At 35.5% G+C, this 22,059-nt stretch overlaps 1 protein-coding gene across 8 annotated transcripts in view; it reads right to left on the reverse strand.

Annotated features, from left to right (window-relative positions):
• Positions 1 to 713: 713 nt before the first annotated feature.
• The window catches only part of nrg1 (neuregulin 1), a 249,483-nt gene continuing 228,137 nt past the window's right edge, over positions 714 to 22,059 (reverse strand). For 3 of the 8 annotated variants that reach the window (XM_006627090.3, XM_015338412.2, XM_015338387.2), the window contains 7 exons: positions 18,897 to 18,955; positions 13,457 to 13,480; positions 11,505 to 11,607; positions 10,722 to 10,848; positions 10,045 to 10,175; positions 7,615 to 7,818; positions 714 to 4,591 (listed from right to left, as the gene is read on the reverse strand). In XM_006627090.3, coding sequence (XP_006627153.3) covers positions 3,925 to 4,591; positions 7,615 to 7,818; positions 10,045 to 10,175; positions 10,722 to 10,848; positions 11,505 to 11,607; positions 13,457 to 13,480; positions 18,897 to 18,955 — 1,315 coding nt within the window. In that variant the 3' untranslated portion in view covers positions 714 to 3,924. Of the gene's footprint in view, positions 4,592 to 7,614; positions 7,819 to 10,044; positions 10,176 to 10,721; positions 10,849 to 11,504; positions 11,608 to 13,456; positions 13,481 to 18,896; positions 18,956 to 19,463; positions 19,532 to 22,059 lie in introns of all 8 variants that reach the window. The other 5 variants (XM_015338379.2, XM_015338405.2, XM_015338371.2 and 2 more) reach the window with 3 other exon arrangements.

Genomic DNA, 22,059 nt, shown 5'->3' on the forward strand with positions numbered 1-22,059 from the left:
ATTCTGCTGTTAGTAACTGTACTGTACTTGGTTTGTGTTTTTTTCTTTTTTTGGAGTTTTATCGTTTTTTATAGCAGAATTAGTACAGAGCCAGATTCAACAACAACTGTTTTGTAAAGAATGTGCACAGTTAATTTTATATTGGAAACCATCATAATCAGGTTTCAGAAAACTAATTAAACAATCACCTCCCCTGCTGAACACAAATCATCATTTTACCCTCGGATGAAAAGACCACTTGCACCATTGTTGTTTTCAGTGCATAATTAAGACACACAGCAGGCCATGTTCCATACTCACAAGGTTCCAAGGAATGTAGAGAACAAAGTGATTACAGAACACGCCACAAGGATTTCTTTACATCACCATAGAATCTTACTAGGTTACTCCAAGATCTTGTGTAGAATTACACTGACGTTAACCACTTATTTAAGGATTTGACATGTACAGTACAGTAATCTCTCAGTGGAATTACTGTCTAAACACAACCCAATGTGATTTTAATTATGTTGAAAAAACCCAGATATTTTGTTACAGAAGGTATATGTAGAAAACTTATGATAGAACGTCTTGCATCTGCTAATATAATTTACACCAGTATTTTAAGGTGACCAAAACACTTAACTGCATTAACAGTTAATCATGAATGCAGTTTCTTAATCCTGTACAACTATTCTCATGTTAATGTAACCATTTAATATAAACTGTATGATTATTCCAATATTAATAATAAGATTTGCTGATTTCTTTACAAGTACTCTGCCTAGAATAAAACAGTGTGTCTCTATATCATAGATTCACTTTAGAAAACACAATTTTATTCTAGTCTCTTATTGAAATTCTGTTAGATATGAGAGATAACATGAATTTGGTAGGCTTTGCAAGTCTATCCAAAGCAGCGTCCTTTGTCTATTTCAAAACAACATTTAACACTGTACTCTGCCATGACAAATTGCAATTTTGGAATAGGTTTCAAAATAAAATAAAAATCTTCCAGCAGTAGATAAACAAACAAACAAACAAAACAAGAAAATACTACAATCAAACAACAGGATTTATGGTTGAAAGTAAAGGGCCAAAGACTTTGTAGATATCATTAGAATGTTATTAATCAATCTTCATCCTAAATCTGCTAATTTGTATGTTGGAAGTTTAGAGTCAAATGATGAGTCTGATAACTGGGCTTAAATGGGGGCATGCTCATTGAGCGATTAAGGGCAAAGGTTCTTACAGACCTTTTACTACTGTATGTTACACATGTTGGGATGAATGGATCTATAGCAGAAATCACACGGGATTTATACTGATTCTGGAACTTTGTCATGCTTTGTTAAATAAGCCCGAGCCAAACTTTAGTTTATTTTAAACTCTATTGGCTTTTATGCCAATAGGAAAAAAAATAGGGTTATCATAGGTGAACATATTTGTATGCATTTAAGTACATACTCTTGGTTAGATTGGTCATAAGTCAGGGATATTTTTGAAAAGGTATTAAATCATTTGCATGGTATAAAAAACACACTCTGTTGCTCTGCTTTTCCATTCTCAAGTTGCAACAGGACTGAAGGTGATTTTGTTAATTGCTTTAAGCGAGAGTGACGTTTGTAGTGAAAGTTCAATGGTCTTCCCTGTGGGAAGATGTACAGAGCTGAAAGACCCAAAGGCACAACTCAGTGCATACCCTCCTTAAGTTGTACTGCAATGTTCTCATCTCAAAGGTCCTTAAAGATTTAAAGATCTTCAGCTCTGTTTGACTCTGAGAAACAATGCGCAATACACATTATTAAAAATACACATATGGGACAATGTAGGTATAACAAGTAGATTTGATTTGCTACCGAATGTGTTTGACAATGTGGAATGAAAATGATTTTTTCTAAAATTGGGTGCTTTAAAATAAGACAGGAAAAAGGTGCAATAACCCTGCTTTTACTTTATGAATTGTGGATTCCTGGTTTGTCATCAAACATCTCTCATGCACATTCACATACAGTGCAACACATGCATGCTGTAGGCCTCATAATATACGTGCTTGAAGATGCGATAGTGCTTTTTTGTGTTGTTAGTTAAAATGCTTTCCCTGCATTTATTGTAGGCCTTGACTCAGATACAGTAAGTTGCATTTTATAATGGCTTGCTATGGAAGCATGTTAGTAGCAATGTTGCATAACAACTACATAATTGGGCAGTGCATTATTTGTAGACTTCAACCTTCCACAATCATGCTCAATTAAAGGAAGTGAACCTGAACTGATGGAATAGTTTTCAACTATTGCACCTTTACCAAAACTAAACAAAGCAGAAAAAAAACAATTTACTATGCGTATGTTCCCACTGGGGTTATGTAAGACATAATTAAGAGAAAGGAGAAAAGTGGTCTAATTACAATATTGTTTTATGATAAATACAAACAAGTCACTGTGTTTAATATGCCAGGAAATGCAAAGAGGTCTATGTATTTAGTGGTATATTTACACAATATGAACACATTATTGGTTGAAAGCAAGGTATTATGGGGAATCCCTTTACTTTTTAAAACCAATCATAACTTGGACAGAATTATAAAATGAAACTTTGAACTCTTCACGAATCCCCTCATAGTATTTTTGTTAACATTGTTAGGCAAAATTTAACTTCAAATAGTACTTCACCACAAAATATCATATTATGTTATTGTCATGAAATTGAACGAGATCTCTGCTATTTCAGTTCAAGTACACTTGAACTGAACATCTGAGTCAACTTAATAAGATGCATTTTATTCTTCTCTTTACATTTCCACTTCTAAAATGGAAAATAAGGTACTGTAATATTAGAAATTAAATGTGTTCCCGCAATAACAAATTATGCAATTATTTTAGTTGGCAAACACTATATATTTTATTATCATAAATAACAGATCTGACAGCTCCACTTCAATAATTTCACTGTAGTAGTACTACATTAAGCTTCCTTTAATTTTCCTTTAATATTTTAAATAAGAAAGATAAGTCAAATGTATCACATTAATTGTAATTGTATATCATGTTTTAATTTTTGACTAAAAATCAGTACCAATTTAATTTAACTTTGCCTAAAGCTTACATTTAGACTTAAAAATTAAATTTCCAAGTATTATTTTACCCCTCAATGTATGATCTACATTAGTGAAGATCCAGAACCAGAAATTATAGATCAGTTTCTTTATGATCCTGTTGTATCATACATAAACTATTATGTATCATATACTGTATACTGTTGACTCTTTCAGAGCAGGTATTTCTATACTGGGCCTTCATTAGGAGAACGGACATAAAACAAAACAAAAACCTAAATATTTTTATGTTTGCACAGAAATAACTTCACCTACAGATCTCTAATATGACTACAGCTAAACAGAACAACAAATTATAATAAAACATTTTAAATGGAGGTTTAAGGACACAAAAGTGCAACATAGGATCTGATAGCCAACATTTTTAATGTATTTGGCGATACAGAAAAAGACAAATTATGCTTAGAAGGTTTAATCATTATTAGTAGTGTTACGATAATTAATCCCCATAATGCATTACTTAGGAACCAATGGATGTGTGGGACAAAAAGCAACTAGCCAGAGGACTTTACCTAACTACAGTGCTTTTGTGGAAATACTTTGGAACAGTGTCTTTACGCAATATACTTCAAAGAGAACAGAACATAAAGGCACCATTGATATTTCTCTCCATTTAAATACTGTAAGTTTTGCTACATACTGTATGGCACATTCATTCAAAACTCAAACATTTACATACGTATATTTAATTTATAAAAGACTTTTTTATCACTACTGCTAAAATAATTTAAAGTATTTTTTTTCTTTTATCTTTTTTTTTTTCCTGGAATACTTCATTTATATAAAATAAAAGTTTACTGGTGAATCTATGCATTATTGTTAATTTCATCTTATACAGCAATTGGATCTTGATTAGCTATTACACTGGACAGCCTGACTTGCAGATCCTCCTGGGCGGCAAGCTTGTGGTTCGTGTTAGTCCTGCTCCCGTCAGCTGGCCTCAACGCAGGGCCCAGCTCCAGATCTCCCGCTAAGGGGTTCTGTATGCTGAGGAAAGGTGTGTCTTCCCCAACTCTCTCATCTTCCGTTTCGCTCTCCGAGCTGCTACTCTCCGAGCTTGTGTCGCTGTCAGACTCCAGCTTGTGAGGAACGTGGCCATTGAGCTTTGTTCTTTTTGCCCTCCGGCCGTTGGCCAGTTTCTTTGTGGGCTGCGGCGCGGCTGGCTCATACTCTGGGGTGGTCTCGTACTCATCGTCTTCCACTATCCTCAGCGGGCTGGGGGGTGGGCTGTGGGCCTCGTGGGCGTGGTTGTAGTGGGCGGAGTTTCGCTGGTATTGGCTGCTGGGGTGCTCCTGGTGTTTGTCCCGCATGCGTGGGGGTGTCACCAGCAGCAGAGGGCGCTCCTCTTCACCCAGTGGGCTGATGGCCACAGAGGGAACGGACGTGGCCAGGCTGGACATTGGCTGGGACACCTCTGACGGTGGGGATTTGGGGGAAGTCAGATTGTGCAAGTCAACTGGAGACATGCGGTTTGGGGTTGTCATAGCGGAAACATACCTTAGGAAGAAAAAGAAGAAGTTTGGTCATTTAGTAAGGACAGAGTGCAGGCTGTATTGGGTATCATGCCATCATCAAAAGACCACCCTGCAACTTGAAAACAGCACATGCAAAGACAACTACAGGAAAAAATGGTAAAAACAAATAATGGTGAGGGAACACAGTGAGAGAAACACAAAAAACAATAAAATGCTACCTTCTTAATATTCAAAACATTAACTTTCTTATTACAAGACTGGTTAAAACTGTTGCATTACACCTTTTTATTTTATTTAGTGGAAACATACAGTACATAAAACTTTGACTTGAAATGTCACCAGCAGGGATCACACTTTAAGCATGAGTTTTACGTGATAATAAAGCTTTTTAGTCCTTTATACAGTATAAATCTAAATGTAAAAAAATAATAATTTTGCATTCCTCTTGTGTTTCTTTATGAATACACTTTATGAATATGGTTATAGTGACACTTTTTCTTCTATAGTGACACATCTCTTCTGTTGGATTCTGCACTACTAATCTTCTTCTATAATAACTTTAAACCCTGAGACCTGATGCCAGAGGTAACTTTTCTATACAGATGAAGAACATCAAGCCAACTATTAGTCAACTGTGAGACAGGCTGTGTGTTAACTTACAAGCTTCTTGGTAATTCATGCAGAACTATCTCCCTTTTTTTTGGTTTTCTCCTTATTTCACATAGTCTATCGCATGTAGCTTACTGCACTTCTCAGTTATCTCAAGCTAATAAAGTCAAGAGATTCATTTAATAGAACATATGAGAAATTTCCATTTCCATGGGTTTCTGTTGAGAACTGTTAATATTGTTGTGCCATGATTTATTTTTAATATATGCAAAGTGTTGCCCTTAAAGACAGGTGCAATAATAAAAAATGCAGAAAATAAATGAAGTATAATAATAAATTATATCTTAATACAAATCAAGTCAAAAATACACATTATCCTGTTTTATGCTGGGATTGATCAATATTCATAAAGCTGTATTTCCATTCTATTTGCAGCACAAGCAATGTTCTGGATGGGTAAATTTAAAGAGGCAGGTGTTCATCAAGCTCTAGTCAGTATTTGTCATTTGACTCTTACTTTTCTTTTATTCTTTCAAGTAACTTTCACATCCCATCTGCTCAATTTACCTTACAGCCTTTGAAATTATGCCAAAACTGTGTATTCAGTCATTGTGTTTATAAATAATAAAATATTAGGTTTATTATATGAAGGATTACATTTTTTTAAAGGATGAGTCACCTTTCAAGTGTAAATGGACCAATAATAATATATTTTGCATTTCACTTGTTATGATAGTCATGAATATTCAACTTTGTACTCTGGGAAGGAAAGTCCCTTGGCTTTTGTGCAGACAACTTGCCATGTCTTAACAGATGAAAAGGAAGCAGATTTCTTGGTCTTTACTGCACAGCAATTGTGACAATTAGGACATCCAACTCCAGCGCTAAGGCCCTGGGTCCCGTTCCAGATCTGGGGTGATATTTGTGTGGAGTTTGTAGGTTCTCCTCGTGAGATGCTCCCACAGTTCAAATTCATACTGTACTAATTGGCTTCTGGAAACATTGGCCCTGGTGTGAGTGTAAAGTATACTGTATGTGCCCTGTGATGGACTGGTGTCCATCCAGGGTATATTCCACCTTGTGCCCGTTGCTTAATTGGATAAAGTGGTTAGAAAATGGATGGATGGATGAATAAATTAAGTGCATGTCATTTATCTGCTTAATTAAAATTAAAGCTGAAAAGCGGCTCTCATAACCACAGAGAGAAAAAAAAAACCAATAGTCTCTCATTTTGTAATGAATACAATTCTCTGTGGTCACATGCTGTGTTTTGTTGGCCACAACATTGAAATAAGCTGTCTGTATTCCAGGGCAGTTTAAAACCGTTCATTCAACTGTTTTAAAAGACAAAGATGCAAATAAATCCTCAAGTAACATAATAGTGAGGGCAGACATTTAACTAACATAGGGGCAGCCTTGATTGGCATAACAACACAGACAGCGTTATGGTATTATCTCAGTAATTAAGAGGGTCAAACAGCTAAAGCATGTGGGTCTGAGCCATACAAACGTTAACCTCAACTTCACAAAGGAAGTGTACGGAATGCTCTACATTTGTCTCTTTGTCTAGTTAATGTCAAGTACGCATTAGCAAACACAAGTCTGAGCTATTGTGTTAAAGTATTTAATATGAGCTAAACAGCTCAATGTGCTTTGGGACAAAATAAAAGTATATTCTGCTATTGAAATTAAGTCACACTGTAGTGTACTACGATGCCTTTCTTGCTGCATATTCAAATTTTACATTGTATACAGTATATGAATTCAAATGTTTTTCCTTTTAATTTTACACTGATATTTAATTGTGCTCATGTCAGGTATGATCAAGCATTTGCAACAGATGTGATTGCCCACTTTGAATTCAAAATAAAATGCCTCATTATTAAACTGTTTCTATTTTTTGTGAAATAAAACAATACCATCCCTGTGTTAAAGCATTATTTTAATTTCATACTCTATTTTTCTCAGTTATTTTGGTGGGGAGTCTAACTTTAAATAAAAAATCAGCCTTATCTGTGCAAGTCTATACAATTTTACTGAAAAGGAAAGATAAATAATTCCCAAAAGCCTATAGATCCTATTTGATAATAAATATACTGTCAAAACAAAATATAATACCTTTATCAATTTAAATTTAGACAGAACCTCTTTCAAAACATACAAAAAGATATTTCATTTATAACCTTTTACATTTTTCTCCATTTGCCCAGTAAGTAATAATAAGAACAAAACTGTGATTCCTGAAAATCATACAGTACAAACATTTACATTATTTTGTTGCAACAGCAAATCTGTAAACAACGTGAACCAATTTGTTGTTTTGACACAAGGTGATGTACTCTAGTACCATAGTACAAGTTTTTTTGCACGAGGTTTTCAAAGTGTACGAATGTACACAAGATGGTGTATTCTGGTGTGAAGGAATGCCATTACTACCTCTCACTGTGAGGTGAATCCTTATAGGAGTCAGGAGTGTCTCTGGAACTCTTTATGTAGGCGTTCAGGTCTCGGGCACTTCTGGTGGCATTTAAACGCCCCCGATGACCTAATGGAGTGGTGTTTCTACTGGTTTCCACTGAAGACGTCACCACAACTGACTGGCTTTCTGATATAAGGCTTTCACTGGGCCCATTACTCCAACTAGAAGAAACAAAACCAGGAAAATCAGTTAATCGCTTAGTAAAGGGTAAGGTCTTCTGGTCTGAACCAGATTTAGCTCTAAAAGTGTTATGGCTGTAGCATACGTAAATAAATGAAGACAATGGAAAAACTATGAAGTGCCATTTTCACATGCTCCACTTTTAATTCAGCAAAAGTAACAGACAAGTCAAACAGAGGTTTTTAAAAATACTTTGCTAGCGTGATCTGCTGTAATTGTTTCATAAGGTGTTTCACTTGTAAAATAAAGCTCATAGCCAATTCACTGCACTAATGAGGATTGTCTTTTTTTATTTTTGCAGTAATGGTAAAGCAACTGAATTTTTGTATCTCAAAATTGCTCCCTTTATCCTATGTACTTTTAGATCTCAAACCTTTGATGGTTCTCAAAGGTAAAAATAGTTTTCCCACAATACAAATCAACCAAACCTTTATATATTACATGGAACGACCTGCATCAAGCATTTATAAAACCTTATGGGCTGACTACAGCTTCCAACTTTATGCTTCTTTCCTGTTTCACACAATAGCAATACATATTTCAATGTCTGAATCCAAGTTTAGTCATTTTTACATTATCAGGCAGAATAATAGCATTTTAACATCCTAACAATCCACCATATGTACTGTATAAATTTTTGGATAAGCTGGAAGCAAGCATCAAAGACAAAGCATAATGGTTCTTTGCTGTTTTATTGCAAGAAAAGCTCTAGTTTCATAAGGGGATAAGGGAATTATAACAAAAAAAACATTCTAGACCAGTGGTTCTCAAACTGTGGTACGCGTACCGGCAGTGGTACATGGCGTGCCGCCAAGTGGTATGCCAAATGACCCTGGAACTGTGTTGTGTGCGCTGAAAAAATCATATTTTTCATATTTTGTATTTTTATGTGTCGAATACGCAGCCTACATACTACGATACAGTGCGCGCTAATACTTCAGTGGACACAAGAGATACTCTGTAATTCTATACCACTCTGTAGGAATGCGTGCTACGGACGCAAGTGACCAATTGTATTTAAAAAAAGCTACTGTATCTCCAGCAAATAGGGAGAAAGGAGAATGTGCGTGATTTTGGAACAATGCCAACGTTGTAAACACAGGAATGCATAGAAATGCGTGCTACGAACGCTGGTAATCTTGTGAGCACAGGAAAGCGTGAAAAATAACAGAAAAATATTTAAGAACTGTTCTAAGTTTATTTGAGAAAAATACACCGAGCGTCTCTGTGTTTCTCTTCCATGCGCATGAAATAAATACTTAAAATAAACACTGAAATAAAAACGGAAACGTGGAAAAATGCAAGCTTGCGGATTGCTAAAGCAGGTAAGCCCCACACTATTATGTGTGGAGAAAAAGCTGCTGAACAGCTCGACCTACTGCCCCCCTTGAAAGACACAGTTATTCATAGAATTATTTAAATGGAGGATTATATCAAAAGTACGCTGACAGAGCGCGTTAAGATGAGCAGATGTTTTTCACTGCAATTAGATGAGTCTGTAGTCGATTTGGCAAATTTGCTCGTTTACGTTAGATACGAGTTTGAGGGTATGTCCCGTGAGGACTTTCTGTTCTGTAAGCCGCTACCAACAGGAACTACAGGAGAGCACGTATTTCAGCTTCTGAATGAATTTATCGAAGAGAATGGCATCAACTGGATAAAATGTGTCGGAGTTTGTACAGACGGTGCTAGAGCAATGACAAGCCGACACAGTGGTGTAGTTGCACGAATTAGAGAGGTTGCTCCAGAAATTAATGGTTTCATTGCAACATCCACCGCGAGACCTTTGCCGTCAAGACAATGCCTGACGATTTAAAATCTGTTAAGACTGTTGTGAATTATATGAAGGCTCGAAAAATTAATTCATATCTGCTTTGCTCAACTAAACAGGCTCCCCCCTCTCACTGAAATGGTGCTTTTTTATTTTTATTTGTTGTTGTTTTTTTTTTTCTATAAAACACTTTAAGAAGCCACCTTTAAAGGCGCTATATCAAATAAAGTTTATTATTATAATATTTATTATATGTATGTGTGAGTGTGTGTGCACGCGTGCTCATGTTGGTCATTGAGAATTGCTGGGGTTCCTATGAGATGATGACTTGTAGGTGGAACTTGGATGCTTTGGTTGGATTAGGGGTGGTACTTGGTCCAAAAAGTTTGAGAATCACTGTTCTAGACAAATGCTGGAAAAAAAGGATTATGCTCACTTCTGACTGGATATACGAGTAACTGTAGCAGAGTGATGCGTTGTTGAAGTATACTGGCTTGTGGAGAAAGACGTTTCAGTTTCCTTTTCAGTTACAAGCTCTGTAGGAATGGCGTTTTTCGATGTGTACTGCTAGAATTAAAGCAAAACAACAAAAACATCAACATTCACAAAGCTTGTTTGATTTTGAGAGAAATTAATTAATGTGGGGTATTGTAGTATTGAAGATCAGAGGAATAATAAGATCATTCATCAGAAATGTAGCTTCTTTAAATTTCTAATTTCTTTTTTATCAAGACTCCAGTTATTCTTCTATCAAACTGTTTTTTTAAATAAATGTGTATGTTTATTATTATCTCATAATTCAAAAAGCAGCATTTTCCATTTTTTATAATTTATCATGTTCAACATTTTTATTATAAACTCTTGTCATTTGATTTTCATTAGGAAATGTTTAATCACCACAGTGCTTGCTAGTAGTTCTTACTACAGGTAGATTTCATACAGTATCAGTGGTTTATGAGTATGTGTAAAATAATTACCAATGAACATATTTTAATGAGAGACAATTGGAAAAAACAATCCATTTGATGTCCAGATATTTCTGTCTTTATTCTGTGAAACTCTCTTGCAAGCCATTAATGGGTAGGCTTTCCTTTTTGAAAGTTGTGAACTCACATTTACAAGCTGAAGGTTTTCGGTGGGTGGATTTGAGTTCTGAGGTCCATTGCCCAGGCTGGCCATGTTGTTGCGCTCAGACCGCAGGCTTTGTCTCAGGCGATCGTGAAGCATTTTCCTTTGCTTTCTGTTGAAATAAAGATAATTTCTTATGACACAATTACTGACTTTATCATACTTGGCTTCTGTTCACTATTACTCTTTAGGCCTATCTTACTTAAATGTTAGTCATTTACAGGCTTTTTGTGTACATATGCATCATTTCGTAGGTCATTGTTTATTCAGCTACTGAAAGACATTATTAATAAATACATCAGCCCAATTTGTAAATCCAGATTAATTAAGGCTAAGTGTAACCTTTATGATATTTTGAGAAACCAAAACATGTAAATTTTTTTTAATTTGTCCAAATGCTTTAAAACAGAATTAAAGAGATCATTTGAGCATAGAAATAATGACCAATTTTGATTTACAAACACACAAAGAAGTTATTGCACATTCAGGTTTTATACATGTACCAATCTGTTTTTTTTTTTTTAAACATCTTTTAATATTTTACTGCAACATGACACCAAGATATTCTTTGACTCTACTGTATTTAAATCAGGTCTTTGAAGCTGTAAAAACACAGATATATAGGAGGGTCTGTTGCAAGAGTTAACTTCTACAAGTGCTGGCATTTAAAGTCCACAGTATATCTGAAAACATGAACAAATGCTCAACTAATGGCTCTATGAGATAAATACAGTCGGAAATGTTGGGGGAGCAGGAAAAGTAGATTACTTGGTTTTGCAGTAGGCAACAACACACATGATGCCAACTACTAGCAGGGCGATGCAGATGCCTGTTATTGTTAAGATACGTTTCTGGTACAGCTCCTCTGCTTCTAGAAAGGAAAAAAAAACAAACAATAGCGCTTTTAAGTTTTACACTCACTACTAAATAATTACACTTATTACAAGTCTAATCAACATAAATCAACACAATACATATGTTATGTTAGTTTGAAATAAATACAAATACATATTATGCTCAGATATATTAATATACAGGATACTATATGTGAACCTCTTTGACATTCAATTGGATTAGTGGACACTAGTATTGAGACTTTTCAGCTTCCTCATTGGAAGTTAACTGGAAATTCTTAGCATCCAAACCATCCAATATTTATCAAAGAAAAATATATAATTTGAACAGCCTTCTTTTTGTCCAGGCAATATACAAATTGTATATTGAGTTAAAAGTTAAATTTAAATTTAAACATTATTCAAGATAATTCCATAACTGTCCTTTAAATAAATGTCACTATGAATGTCCACATGCTGTTAATAATCACACAGAACAAATATCTATTTCACATATCTATAACACACAACAAATAAAAAGCTCTATAAAATTATGAAACAGTATCAAAGACACAAACAACTAATCTGAATTTTAGTCTTGTACAGTTCACATGTAACAGTAAACATACAAATCCTATAAAATATGCAGATTTTGTTCACAGGACATAATGTTTCCCAAAAACATTTTCTTAATTACTGTTTATGAACTTTTCATAATTTCAGAGTGCCTTCTTACAGCTGACATTACATTTTCACACATACATACGTATGTACAAAGTTTTGACTTGCCTGTAAATCAAATACATTTCTAAACTCTCGCTTAATTAACTATTAAATACAAAATCTAATAAATCATCCAAAATGGAATAATGTATATTTACTTTAGTCTTTTTGAGAAAGGTCAATCATCTATTTTTACAAGAAGCAGGGCTTTTAGGGAGTGGAAAATTCCCACAAAAGCCTGTTTAAAGTAACAGATATTTCCTGTGAGCAAACCCTGGTACAATAAGCATTTAAACATGTAACACAATTATTAAACAATTGTTTACAGGAAACAGAGGTCATCTAAAATAGACACAGGACGACTGCCATTAATCTGTACGGATAATGTAGAACATGAAAGAACACAGAACAATGATGACAAAGGGACACCGAATGGAACTGGTTTCAACAAAAAGACAGAAGGAGATAGAAAAGAAGAGGGAAAACCAAACAAAGAGGATTGGAGGAGTCATCTGCAGACCTGGCACAGCATGCTTGATACTGGAAGAAACAGAGTGAAGAATGCTTGAAAAAGGCTAAAGCAAAGTTTGAAGGGATAATCCATACAGCATAACCACTAAACCATTCTGATGACCTAGCAATGTGAGCACTGTATCTAAGAGTAGCTAGTAAAATACAAAATAAGGACTTTATCATGTACTGTACCTACAATAAGTTAGTGTAAGTGCACTAATGCCTGATGGTACACATTGTAGTATTAAGGCCATTTATAAATCAGGGATTTTGTAATTGTCCTTATTAATATGTGCATTACATTATGCAAAATGCTGCTGTAGCATGGTAATGCCATGCACAATGAAGCAGGACATTGCTTTAATGTTCCAATTAAACACAATCGTTTTAAGGAAAATCTTAATGTGTCTTCACATGTGAGAAACTCTGTAAGGGTCATAATTGTAGATGAAATATCTACCTCCTGATATCATGAAATAGTTCTTAAAATGTAGTGGGAAACGACTTTAAAATCCAAGGTCATAATTCACTTAAAATGTTATAGCTGTATGATCCCTTCATAAGCACAAGGAAACTGGTTGGAGTTAAAGGAAAGTCTTAAGCTCCTAAGAATCCTAAATCTGCAAGCTAAAAGGAATGATCGGTCCATACCCATAAATCCAATCCCAAGATGCTCTGCCAATGCAGAAAGTTGACAAAAAGAAAGAAAAAAGGAAAAACAGTTTCAGAGAAGAGCAATACTCTGTAGCCAGGAAACAAATCACACATGTACTGTACACTAATGGCTAACCTGCACTTCCACAGAGAGTCAAACATTACAATGAGACAAACCTCAGCTAATAGCAAGCTAGGTAGTCTACTCCCAGTGATGAAGATATCGCTGTGTTGTATAATTGGGGGTCTTTATTTCATCTTTAAAAAAAATAAATGACCTAAAATATAAAAACAACACAAAAACTATATCCTATATCTTAAAACCTCAAAAATGTCATCTGTTACCATTTAAACTACAGTACATGCACAAATGTTATATCGAATGCTGCTATCACTACTTTTGCCAATATAATAATAATAATAATAATAATAATAATAATAATTATTATTATTATTATTATTATTATTATTATTATTATTATTATTATATTATAATATTAATAAATGTAAAGTGTCACTATACAAATCAATAATAGTATGCTTCTGTGAAGAAAAAATTGTAACAAAATATTGTTGTTAAAAATAGGTTCCTGTAAAATATACTAAGTAATTCACATGGTGAGCTTCAACTCATTTAAACAAAAAAACCTGTTCATAAGGAATACAATTAAGCCCATAAAGAAAATAATTCAGTCGAACTACATTAGTTCTTTTAAAAATCACTTGGACTTGAAAAACTGCTACATATTATTCTCAAAGCTCTATATAAATTGTACTGTATGTTCTTTATACAAACTATAAATAAATCTAAAAACATATTTTAAAAACATGACATCAATTGTGGCAGTAGTTTGAATTAGGTAAAGTTAATAGGTTTATTAAAGATACTTTCAAAAAGATTGTCTCTTAATATATGAGCACTGAAAACTAACTAGAAAAATCAGTGACATGCACATGCATACATTTCAGTGCTTTTATTTCATAGCTTATGTATGACAGGTAACTGAGCTGTAATCTCATTTGTGGGGAAGTCATTTGTATCAGGCAGCTTCAATATTCATCTAATTCAATGGGAAGTGGGTACTTGAAATTGAATATATTTGGTATATCAGCTTCATGAAAAAGCATGCTGAGAAAATCATGCAGGACTCTTTCTCAACACGAACTATGAAGCAGTACCAATTGCATTTGATAAACATTGTTCGTTGCATCGTGAAATCACCATGCCCATGTAAAATTAGAAACAAAATAATTCTCTTGCAAGTGCCACTGTCACTCCATTCCACGTTCAAAATTTGCATTCCTTTTCTATCAGCATTCCTGGCATTTTAAATAGGGAGTGCAGGTTTAATTCTAAACTGATTTTATACATTGTAGAAAAATTGGATTTTTAGCCTTAGTCAAGATGGAAAGCACCAAGTTCTTTCTGATTTATTGTGTAGTTAAAATGGTTTCTAACATGTTTGGCGCCTCACATTAATGCAGAAGACCCTGGGGCTAAATAAAGGTATTAGTTTTACATTCCCAGGATAATGAAGGAGATCTTTAACGCTCACCACCTGATTGGATTTTAAATTACTGAATGTAAATATTGAAGGAAATAGTAATGGGCCTAGACCTTTACTTCACTCAAGTTTACCTTGAAATCTTCCCACTTTTCCAACACCAACATGTCAGCAGCCATTACTTCCCGAGTGGCTGACTGAACTACAGTAGCAAGCCCTCCTATGCACATCTATTCTATTTGCTGCTTTTGTTTGCTGTTAATCTTTTGCTAATGGTTCACAAAATCTATATGTAAAAAAAAAATGTTAACAAAGATTAAGAAGTAACTTTTAACTGATGAGTAAGACTGTGTCTGTCAAAGTGAGGGATAACATAACAAGGTAAAGGTTAGAAGAACTGTGGAGTAGAATGAGGAGGAATACCAGTAATACCAGGTTGACTTAAATTGTGAACACTTTGTTTTCTGTAACATACTGGTGCAGTTATGGTACTGTAGGTAGGTAGGTCGGTCCCTTTTCAGGCCATAAAGTCCCATGGGGAATGGGGGGCAAAGGCCACCATTTTTCTTTGGCCACCCAACACTGAAGGTGGAGGTGATATGGTCAGCATCACACTCTGGCCAGCCTATTACCTCCAGAGGGATTAACCCCCGGTACTCGCTTTGAAAGGAGGCTGAGTGGACCTGAGAGCCGTCTGGACGTAATTAGAGCAAGCTACATTGCTTGGCCCTACCTGGGATTGAACCTGGGACCTTCCAGTCAGGAGCTAGACGCCCTTGCCGTCTGAGCTACTACGGCTCCCAGCAGTTATGTTATGCCTTTTTATTAATTTTGTCCTTGAACCACTCGTAAATATTATCCCAAGAGGTGGCTCCTCGAATTAGCAGAACTCCAGAGTTTTGATTGCTCCGATGGAACCTTCAAATATATCAGTTCATTCTTGGTAACATTGCCCAGTTTGACACAACTCTCTTAGGTTGCCTTCGTTGTTATCAAAGCTACTGTACTTTGTTAAATCTGAAAATGCAATAGCTTTTTCTGTCATGTTTTCACTATTGATTTCCTCTCATAAAATGAACATTTTATCTAAGGGGCACCTTTGAAAGCACCATGCCAGTAATCCAGCCATCATTAGTGAACCACTTAAATCTGCTTTGACTGTCCCTCAAAACAAAAGGCGCTATGGCAATAAAACTGTAAACTTACATTAATTCATTTAGATGCATTACTTCAGTACTTTTCCAGGAAGTTTTAAAATGTTACCCTAGTAAGTATAACTAAAGACTTTTAAAAAGTTTACAATGTACAAACCAAAATGTAGTTCAAGTACACAAATTAGATCTTTCTCACAAATTGATATCGATTTATGAAGTGGCATTATATACAATATTTTTCTTGATTTATAGCAACTTACATTTCAAGATCACCTTTGAAAAACGTACTGTACCATGAAAATCTCCTTACCAGCCTCTTAACCATTTATCAAATGTTTGTTTTAGAGACTGATTTCCGCTTTGTCTAACTGCAATTTTCAATGTCAGAGTCCATCTCCCCCTTGCTCCTAGAGCCTAAACAATAGTAGAACAGGGGTCATTAAGAGTAAACTACTTTATAACCACTTCGCTTTGGACTGGACCTGATGGATTCACTGGAAGTTCTTCAGCAACTGACCTTGTCTGAAAAATGGAAAAACACAACTATTGCCTACACTGGAGTTAAACGCAGTACATCATCAATCTACCTCATTATAATTTCTTATTTATTGCACATCTGCAGTCATTGTTTACATATCTGCATTGTTTACATCCGAACTGTTTACTTGTTTACTTGTACTGTACATTGTCTACTGTTGGTACGGTATATTGTCTCAGTGCACTGTCTGCACCTTTTTAACAATCGAGAGACTTTCTGTAAGTAAGAATTCTGATGTTCCAGTACATGTACTGGTTACATATGGCAATAAAGTTCAAGTTCAAGGGTCTCTACAAAGAGGTGAATCACTTGCAGTGGGCAGTCACAAGCTGGACTGGCGGTGCTTTAGATAATATTTGAGTTATATTTCAAATGACCTTCAAACAAATAAGGCACGACTGTTTTATCCCTGACTCATAGAGCTGTGCCTTAATGTTGTGGACATCTATTCTACTGATGCCTCTATTCCCAGGGTTTTCTTTTGGCACTGACAAATAAATACTCTCTCAGCACATCTGTTCTGCTGATGCTGCTTTCTCTTCTGTCCTTTTTGACCGCTCTTTTTTGTTGTTCCAGGACAAAATTCTAGTACTATAGTATTAATGTCTTCACTTATGCTAAAAAAAAAAATCACTACGTCACCTTGAGTGTATTATATTTCACTGGGGGATGGCAGATCAGGCCATTGTCAGTCAATGAGGACCAGAGAATAACTCTGGGAGGACATATACAGTTCCCAACCAAATGTAATCTGCATGTTTTAAGGATTAGTACTGAGAGAGAACCCACACAAACGCAGCGAACATGCAGACTCCACACAGAAGGCACTCTTGCACAAAACTGAACATAGTACTTCAGAACTGTGAGTCAGCAGCGCTAACTGCCTTAAAGCCACCCAGCAAAATCAATCACTGATCATCAAGGACAATTCACTTGCTTTTTTTAGCCATTTACTTCACATCACTCCCTTAAGAGTGTCTCGCTTACAACATAAGGTCTTGGCTGGTGTTGGTTTACTAGATTTATATAGCACACCAGCTCACAGACAGAAAGCCTCTGCTAGACAGATGCGATTCAAAGACTTAACAATTTCAATTTCTCACAGATATACTAATGATATTCCTCAATTAGGTCTTCAATGGCTGCACCCTCCAGGGAAAACCATTGTACCAGAAAAATATGAACAGCTTTTACTGTTTAAATATTACATTTTGCCTTTTGGGCCTCTTTTACATTTTTTGTGAGTTTAATAAAGTCTGCAGCATAACGTTTTCATTTTTCAGCTGGTTGCTCTAATTTAAATAATCTGAACATAAAGAAGTTAGATGACTAATGACTATTGAAGTAGACCATGGGATTTGTTGCTTCTCATCTCCGCTCTGACTTCAAAGTATCTGCTATTTATAAGTTTATGTTTCATCTCGAGTGCAGAGGTTCCTGGAGGATCACACACACAGCTTTCATCCGAGTGGAGCACCATTAACTTCAACTAAGGCTTCAATTGATAAGCTGCTGGAACAATGCATTTTTATGCATCTTTCATATCTGTGAACTGTTTTATTATTATGAAACAAACAAGGTTTAAGTCAAATGTAATTACATCAATATTAGCCCTTAAATGCACTTTGCAAAATTAGAATGAATTGGTAACACTCTCATTTTTTTCATACGTAATCTAAATGAATTAAAGTAATGATTTAAACTGAATTATAAAACAAATTATAATAGATTTTCTTTGAATTTCTAAAAATAAACATATGAATCTGACTTCATTCAATTATTTTTAGCATTTAACTATGCTCATGATCTGATTTATAACCATACTGAATCCTCTTGCAAAATACGATGTATATTGCACCTGAAGCTTCTCAACTTCATCTGTCTCTGTGGTCATTTTTTCATCCCAGATATCATTCTGTAGACAGTGAAATACACAACGCGTTTTAGACAGGAGTCTAGTCTAGTGTTTGACTTTGCTATATACTTTTGTACATTCTTATTGGTAAAAATACTAAATCTGTCATCTTTGTTTCTTTCTCACATGTACATTTCCCACTATTTGTCCCTCTTCTTCAGTGTAGAAAAAATCCTCGTTGTTTTACAGGTGGTATGGAAAACAAGTTATTCTTGTGAAAAGAACTAATCTGTCTAGGATTTGAAAGGAAAATAAAGAAACAGGAAGTAGCACTGATTCAGCATGCTCTGACCAAAGCACAGACAGGAAGAGGAAGTAGACGTACTGTAAAAGTTGGGCATTACGTAGTTTTGGCAGCGATCACCAGTAAATTCATTTGGGCACCTAAGAGGGAAACAAAAATCACAGAGAAAAGAGAAAAGTGAAGAAGTGACTTAACACCAGAGTTTTCACAGAGTGACGTGCATCTCTGGTGTTGAGGGCAGCTGAGAAATAAGAATGTCTTACCAACATTAAGGTCCCTTGTTTGTTTGCGAAAGCATACTTACTTGAAAAAAGTACCAATCAGAGTCTTAAACTAGCACAAACCTCCAGTTCCATTTTTCAGATTGGGACTTAACGTGAAAGCATGTGCTAATATTTCAAATTAATTCAAATACACACTTAAAATCCAACTGTAAACAATCCAATTTGAATCATACCTTGTTTGATCCTTCTCTGATTTCCAAAGACATAATGTGGAATTAACCCACTGTGACTCATGGGAAAAGGTCAAAGGGATATAGTTGTCTAGAATAAAAGTAGTCTATTTGACAAGACAGTGATTGGGACTTTAGTCAGTAAGTAAACACCAGAGATGGCACGCGCAGTGGGGTTCAGCAAGTGGACATACGTTTTGGGTTTATGACTCTCATGGGCACAATGTCTTGACACCGATCTCCCGTGTATCCAGTTAAGCACCTAAAGGGTAAAAATGGAGTGAGATATGCAAACAGGCAAACATACATAATACATATCATTGTCTTACAATCATAATACAATTAATTGTTTCGCAGGGTTAAGGAGCCAGGTTAAATTAACTCATTTTATTAACTTATTTATTAAAGTTACTACAGAACAATATTAAAACCAATACTAAATAGATGCCTATAAAATCAGTGATTTCCCATCACTGCAGAGGTGAGCTGCTTTGTGTAACAAAAGTAAAACAAACACAGATTCAGATGAAACTGTTGTAAACTCAGTGCTGAAATTGCAAGGGCATATAAAAACTAATAAGTTTGATAAAAGCACAGAAAACAGCCCAGCAGGGCTCTTAGTCGCTATAATTCTCTTTCCTCCATGCCTAGTTTGCGTTGTTGATTGCTTTTCAATCATCCCAATTATTGTTGTGATAATCTGTGTTCTGCTCTTCTACAATTGGTCTGGTCGTTATATTAATTATATCTGTGCCATTTCCATTAAACAACAGAAATGGGTATTTGGTATAATTACAGAACAACAGGCAAATCTCTCACACCTGGCAGCTCCCGGAATTCTTCAGCTTTCCCAGCGTCAATGGGGAAATGTCAGCAGAACATGTTGTGCTAATGTCAATAATCTTCATTGATCTTTCCCTTTTAATACCAATCTTTTATTCCTCTTAACATTTGCTGGAGCGCTGATGTTGCCCCTGCGTTTTCCCTTTGAGGCTAATTTGTTCCTGTAATAATCTTTCTTTCATTATGATGAAACAGTGGGGATGTACAATGCTGCTTTAAAGCATGTTAGCATGTGGTATTTGTAACATCTACTGTATAGTCCCAAAGGAAGACTTATCTCAGTTTGGAGCCCAGTGCGTAGTCAAAGCAGATCTCCTAATACGGATATGGACTAAGACTCATTTAGGTAGCTGCGTCAGCATGCGTAGGCTGCAAAGGAACGAGTAAAAGTTTATTCTATACTGAAAAGATAAAAGACAGAAATTTCGGCTGTGGAGCCTTCTTCAGCTGTGAAATGAAGAAGCCACCTGAAGAGGGCTCCACAGCCGAAACGTCATGTCTCTTTTTTTTCAGCATGGAATAAACCTTAACTTGTTCCTAAGACACATTTACCTTTTTATGCTATTTGTGTATCTACACGAAGGCAAGGAACAATACTGAACACTTTCATTCTTCCTCCATCACTGCATTTGCTCCTGTCTTTTATATCTATCCGCTGATTCTGCCGCATAATAATTCAAAGCCTATAAAAAAGCTGCTCGGCATAATGAGTAATCAAAATCGGTCAGTAAAAAGACAGGCATTGGAGATGGGGTTTAAGTCCAATAATTTCTTTCTTCAATCCTCTACTATCAACAGGCCATCTGGTTGCTGGTGACAGGCCTTAGCTGCGGAAAGCTTTCCTGATGGAGATAACGCGGCGTGTGGGGGAAAGTCTCCATCCGGTTTCCAGCTGGGCCTTTCATAGGGTCTTCCCAGCTGGCAGAGGCAGCTGGCACTCTGAACAACCGGAGGAACAAGGCTGTGGTTAGGCGCTGTTTCACTGCCTGTCAATCCCTCTCACTTTATAATCTCAATCCCAGCAAAACAGGGTAAAGATGAACTGGTGTGGTTTTTAGAACTTCACTGAGAAAACAAGATGTAGGACCTCTCTTACTCTTACTGTACTGTTAATGTGAACAGTGTTGTTTTATTTTTCTTTCATAAATATCATTTTACATCTTACTGCAGTTCTTTCTATAGCTCAGACATTCAAAAAGGAAAGCTACGTACTGTATGATATACTGGATTAGATGATAATTCACATCAAATCTTTGAAAAACCAAGTTTTCCCCACAGTGTGAATTAATTGCTGCTTTCCACTGTATTCATGTTGTGCAGTGTTGGAAACATCTCTTACTTTTTGTATGAAAAAAGGACATTTCAAAGAAAAACAAACTACTGCTAAATAGAAGAAATAATGTTAAATTTTGTGATATATTAATAGTCCCATCTTTTCTGAGAAGCTTTGTCATGACTGTCAACTGAGCATGTTTAACTTACAGAAGGCAGTCGATTGATTTCTCCAAATTCGGATATTGCCCACAATCCATAATAAGTGAAAAACAACAAACTAAGACTTTCTCCTTTTACTAAAAAGTAAAGAAAATCCTTGTGGAAGGCAGCATTTTTTCTGCTGAGTCACTGATGTATTTAGGAAGATACTCTCTTTGTAGACAGTAAAAATCTCTCTTATGCATCTAATGGACTGAAGCCAAAGTGCAACTACAGCAGTGTCAATTCTTTTTGCCAAGAACTTTAGAAGAAATGATTGGTCTATCTGCAGTGGTGTCTTTCGATGCCAAGTGTACACAGACAAATGGATTACGTGCAGATACAGGCATTTGGGTTATTTGTATCAAAGTATATTGCCTCTTGCTAAGAGGCATGCATTTTATCAATAGTCATGACATTTCAATAGTTGCCCAAAATGTGCTGAGCTAGACATACATAACCCTTTTCTAATTA

Source organism: Lepisosteus oculatus, chromosome 3 (genome assembly GCF_040954835.1).
Source record: "Lepisosteus oculatus isolate fLepOcu1 chromosome 3, fLepOcu1.hap2, whole genome shotgun sequence".
NCBI classification, from domain to species: domain Eukaryota; kingdom Metazoa; phylum Chordata; class Actinopteri; order Semionotiformes; family Lepisosteidae; genus Lepisosteus; species Lepisosteus oculatus.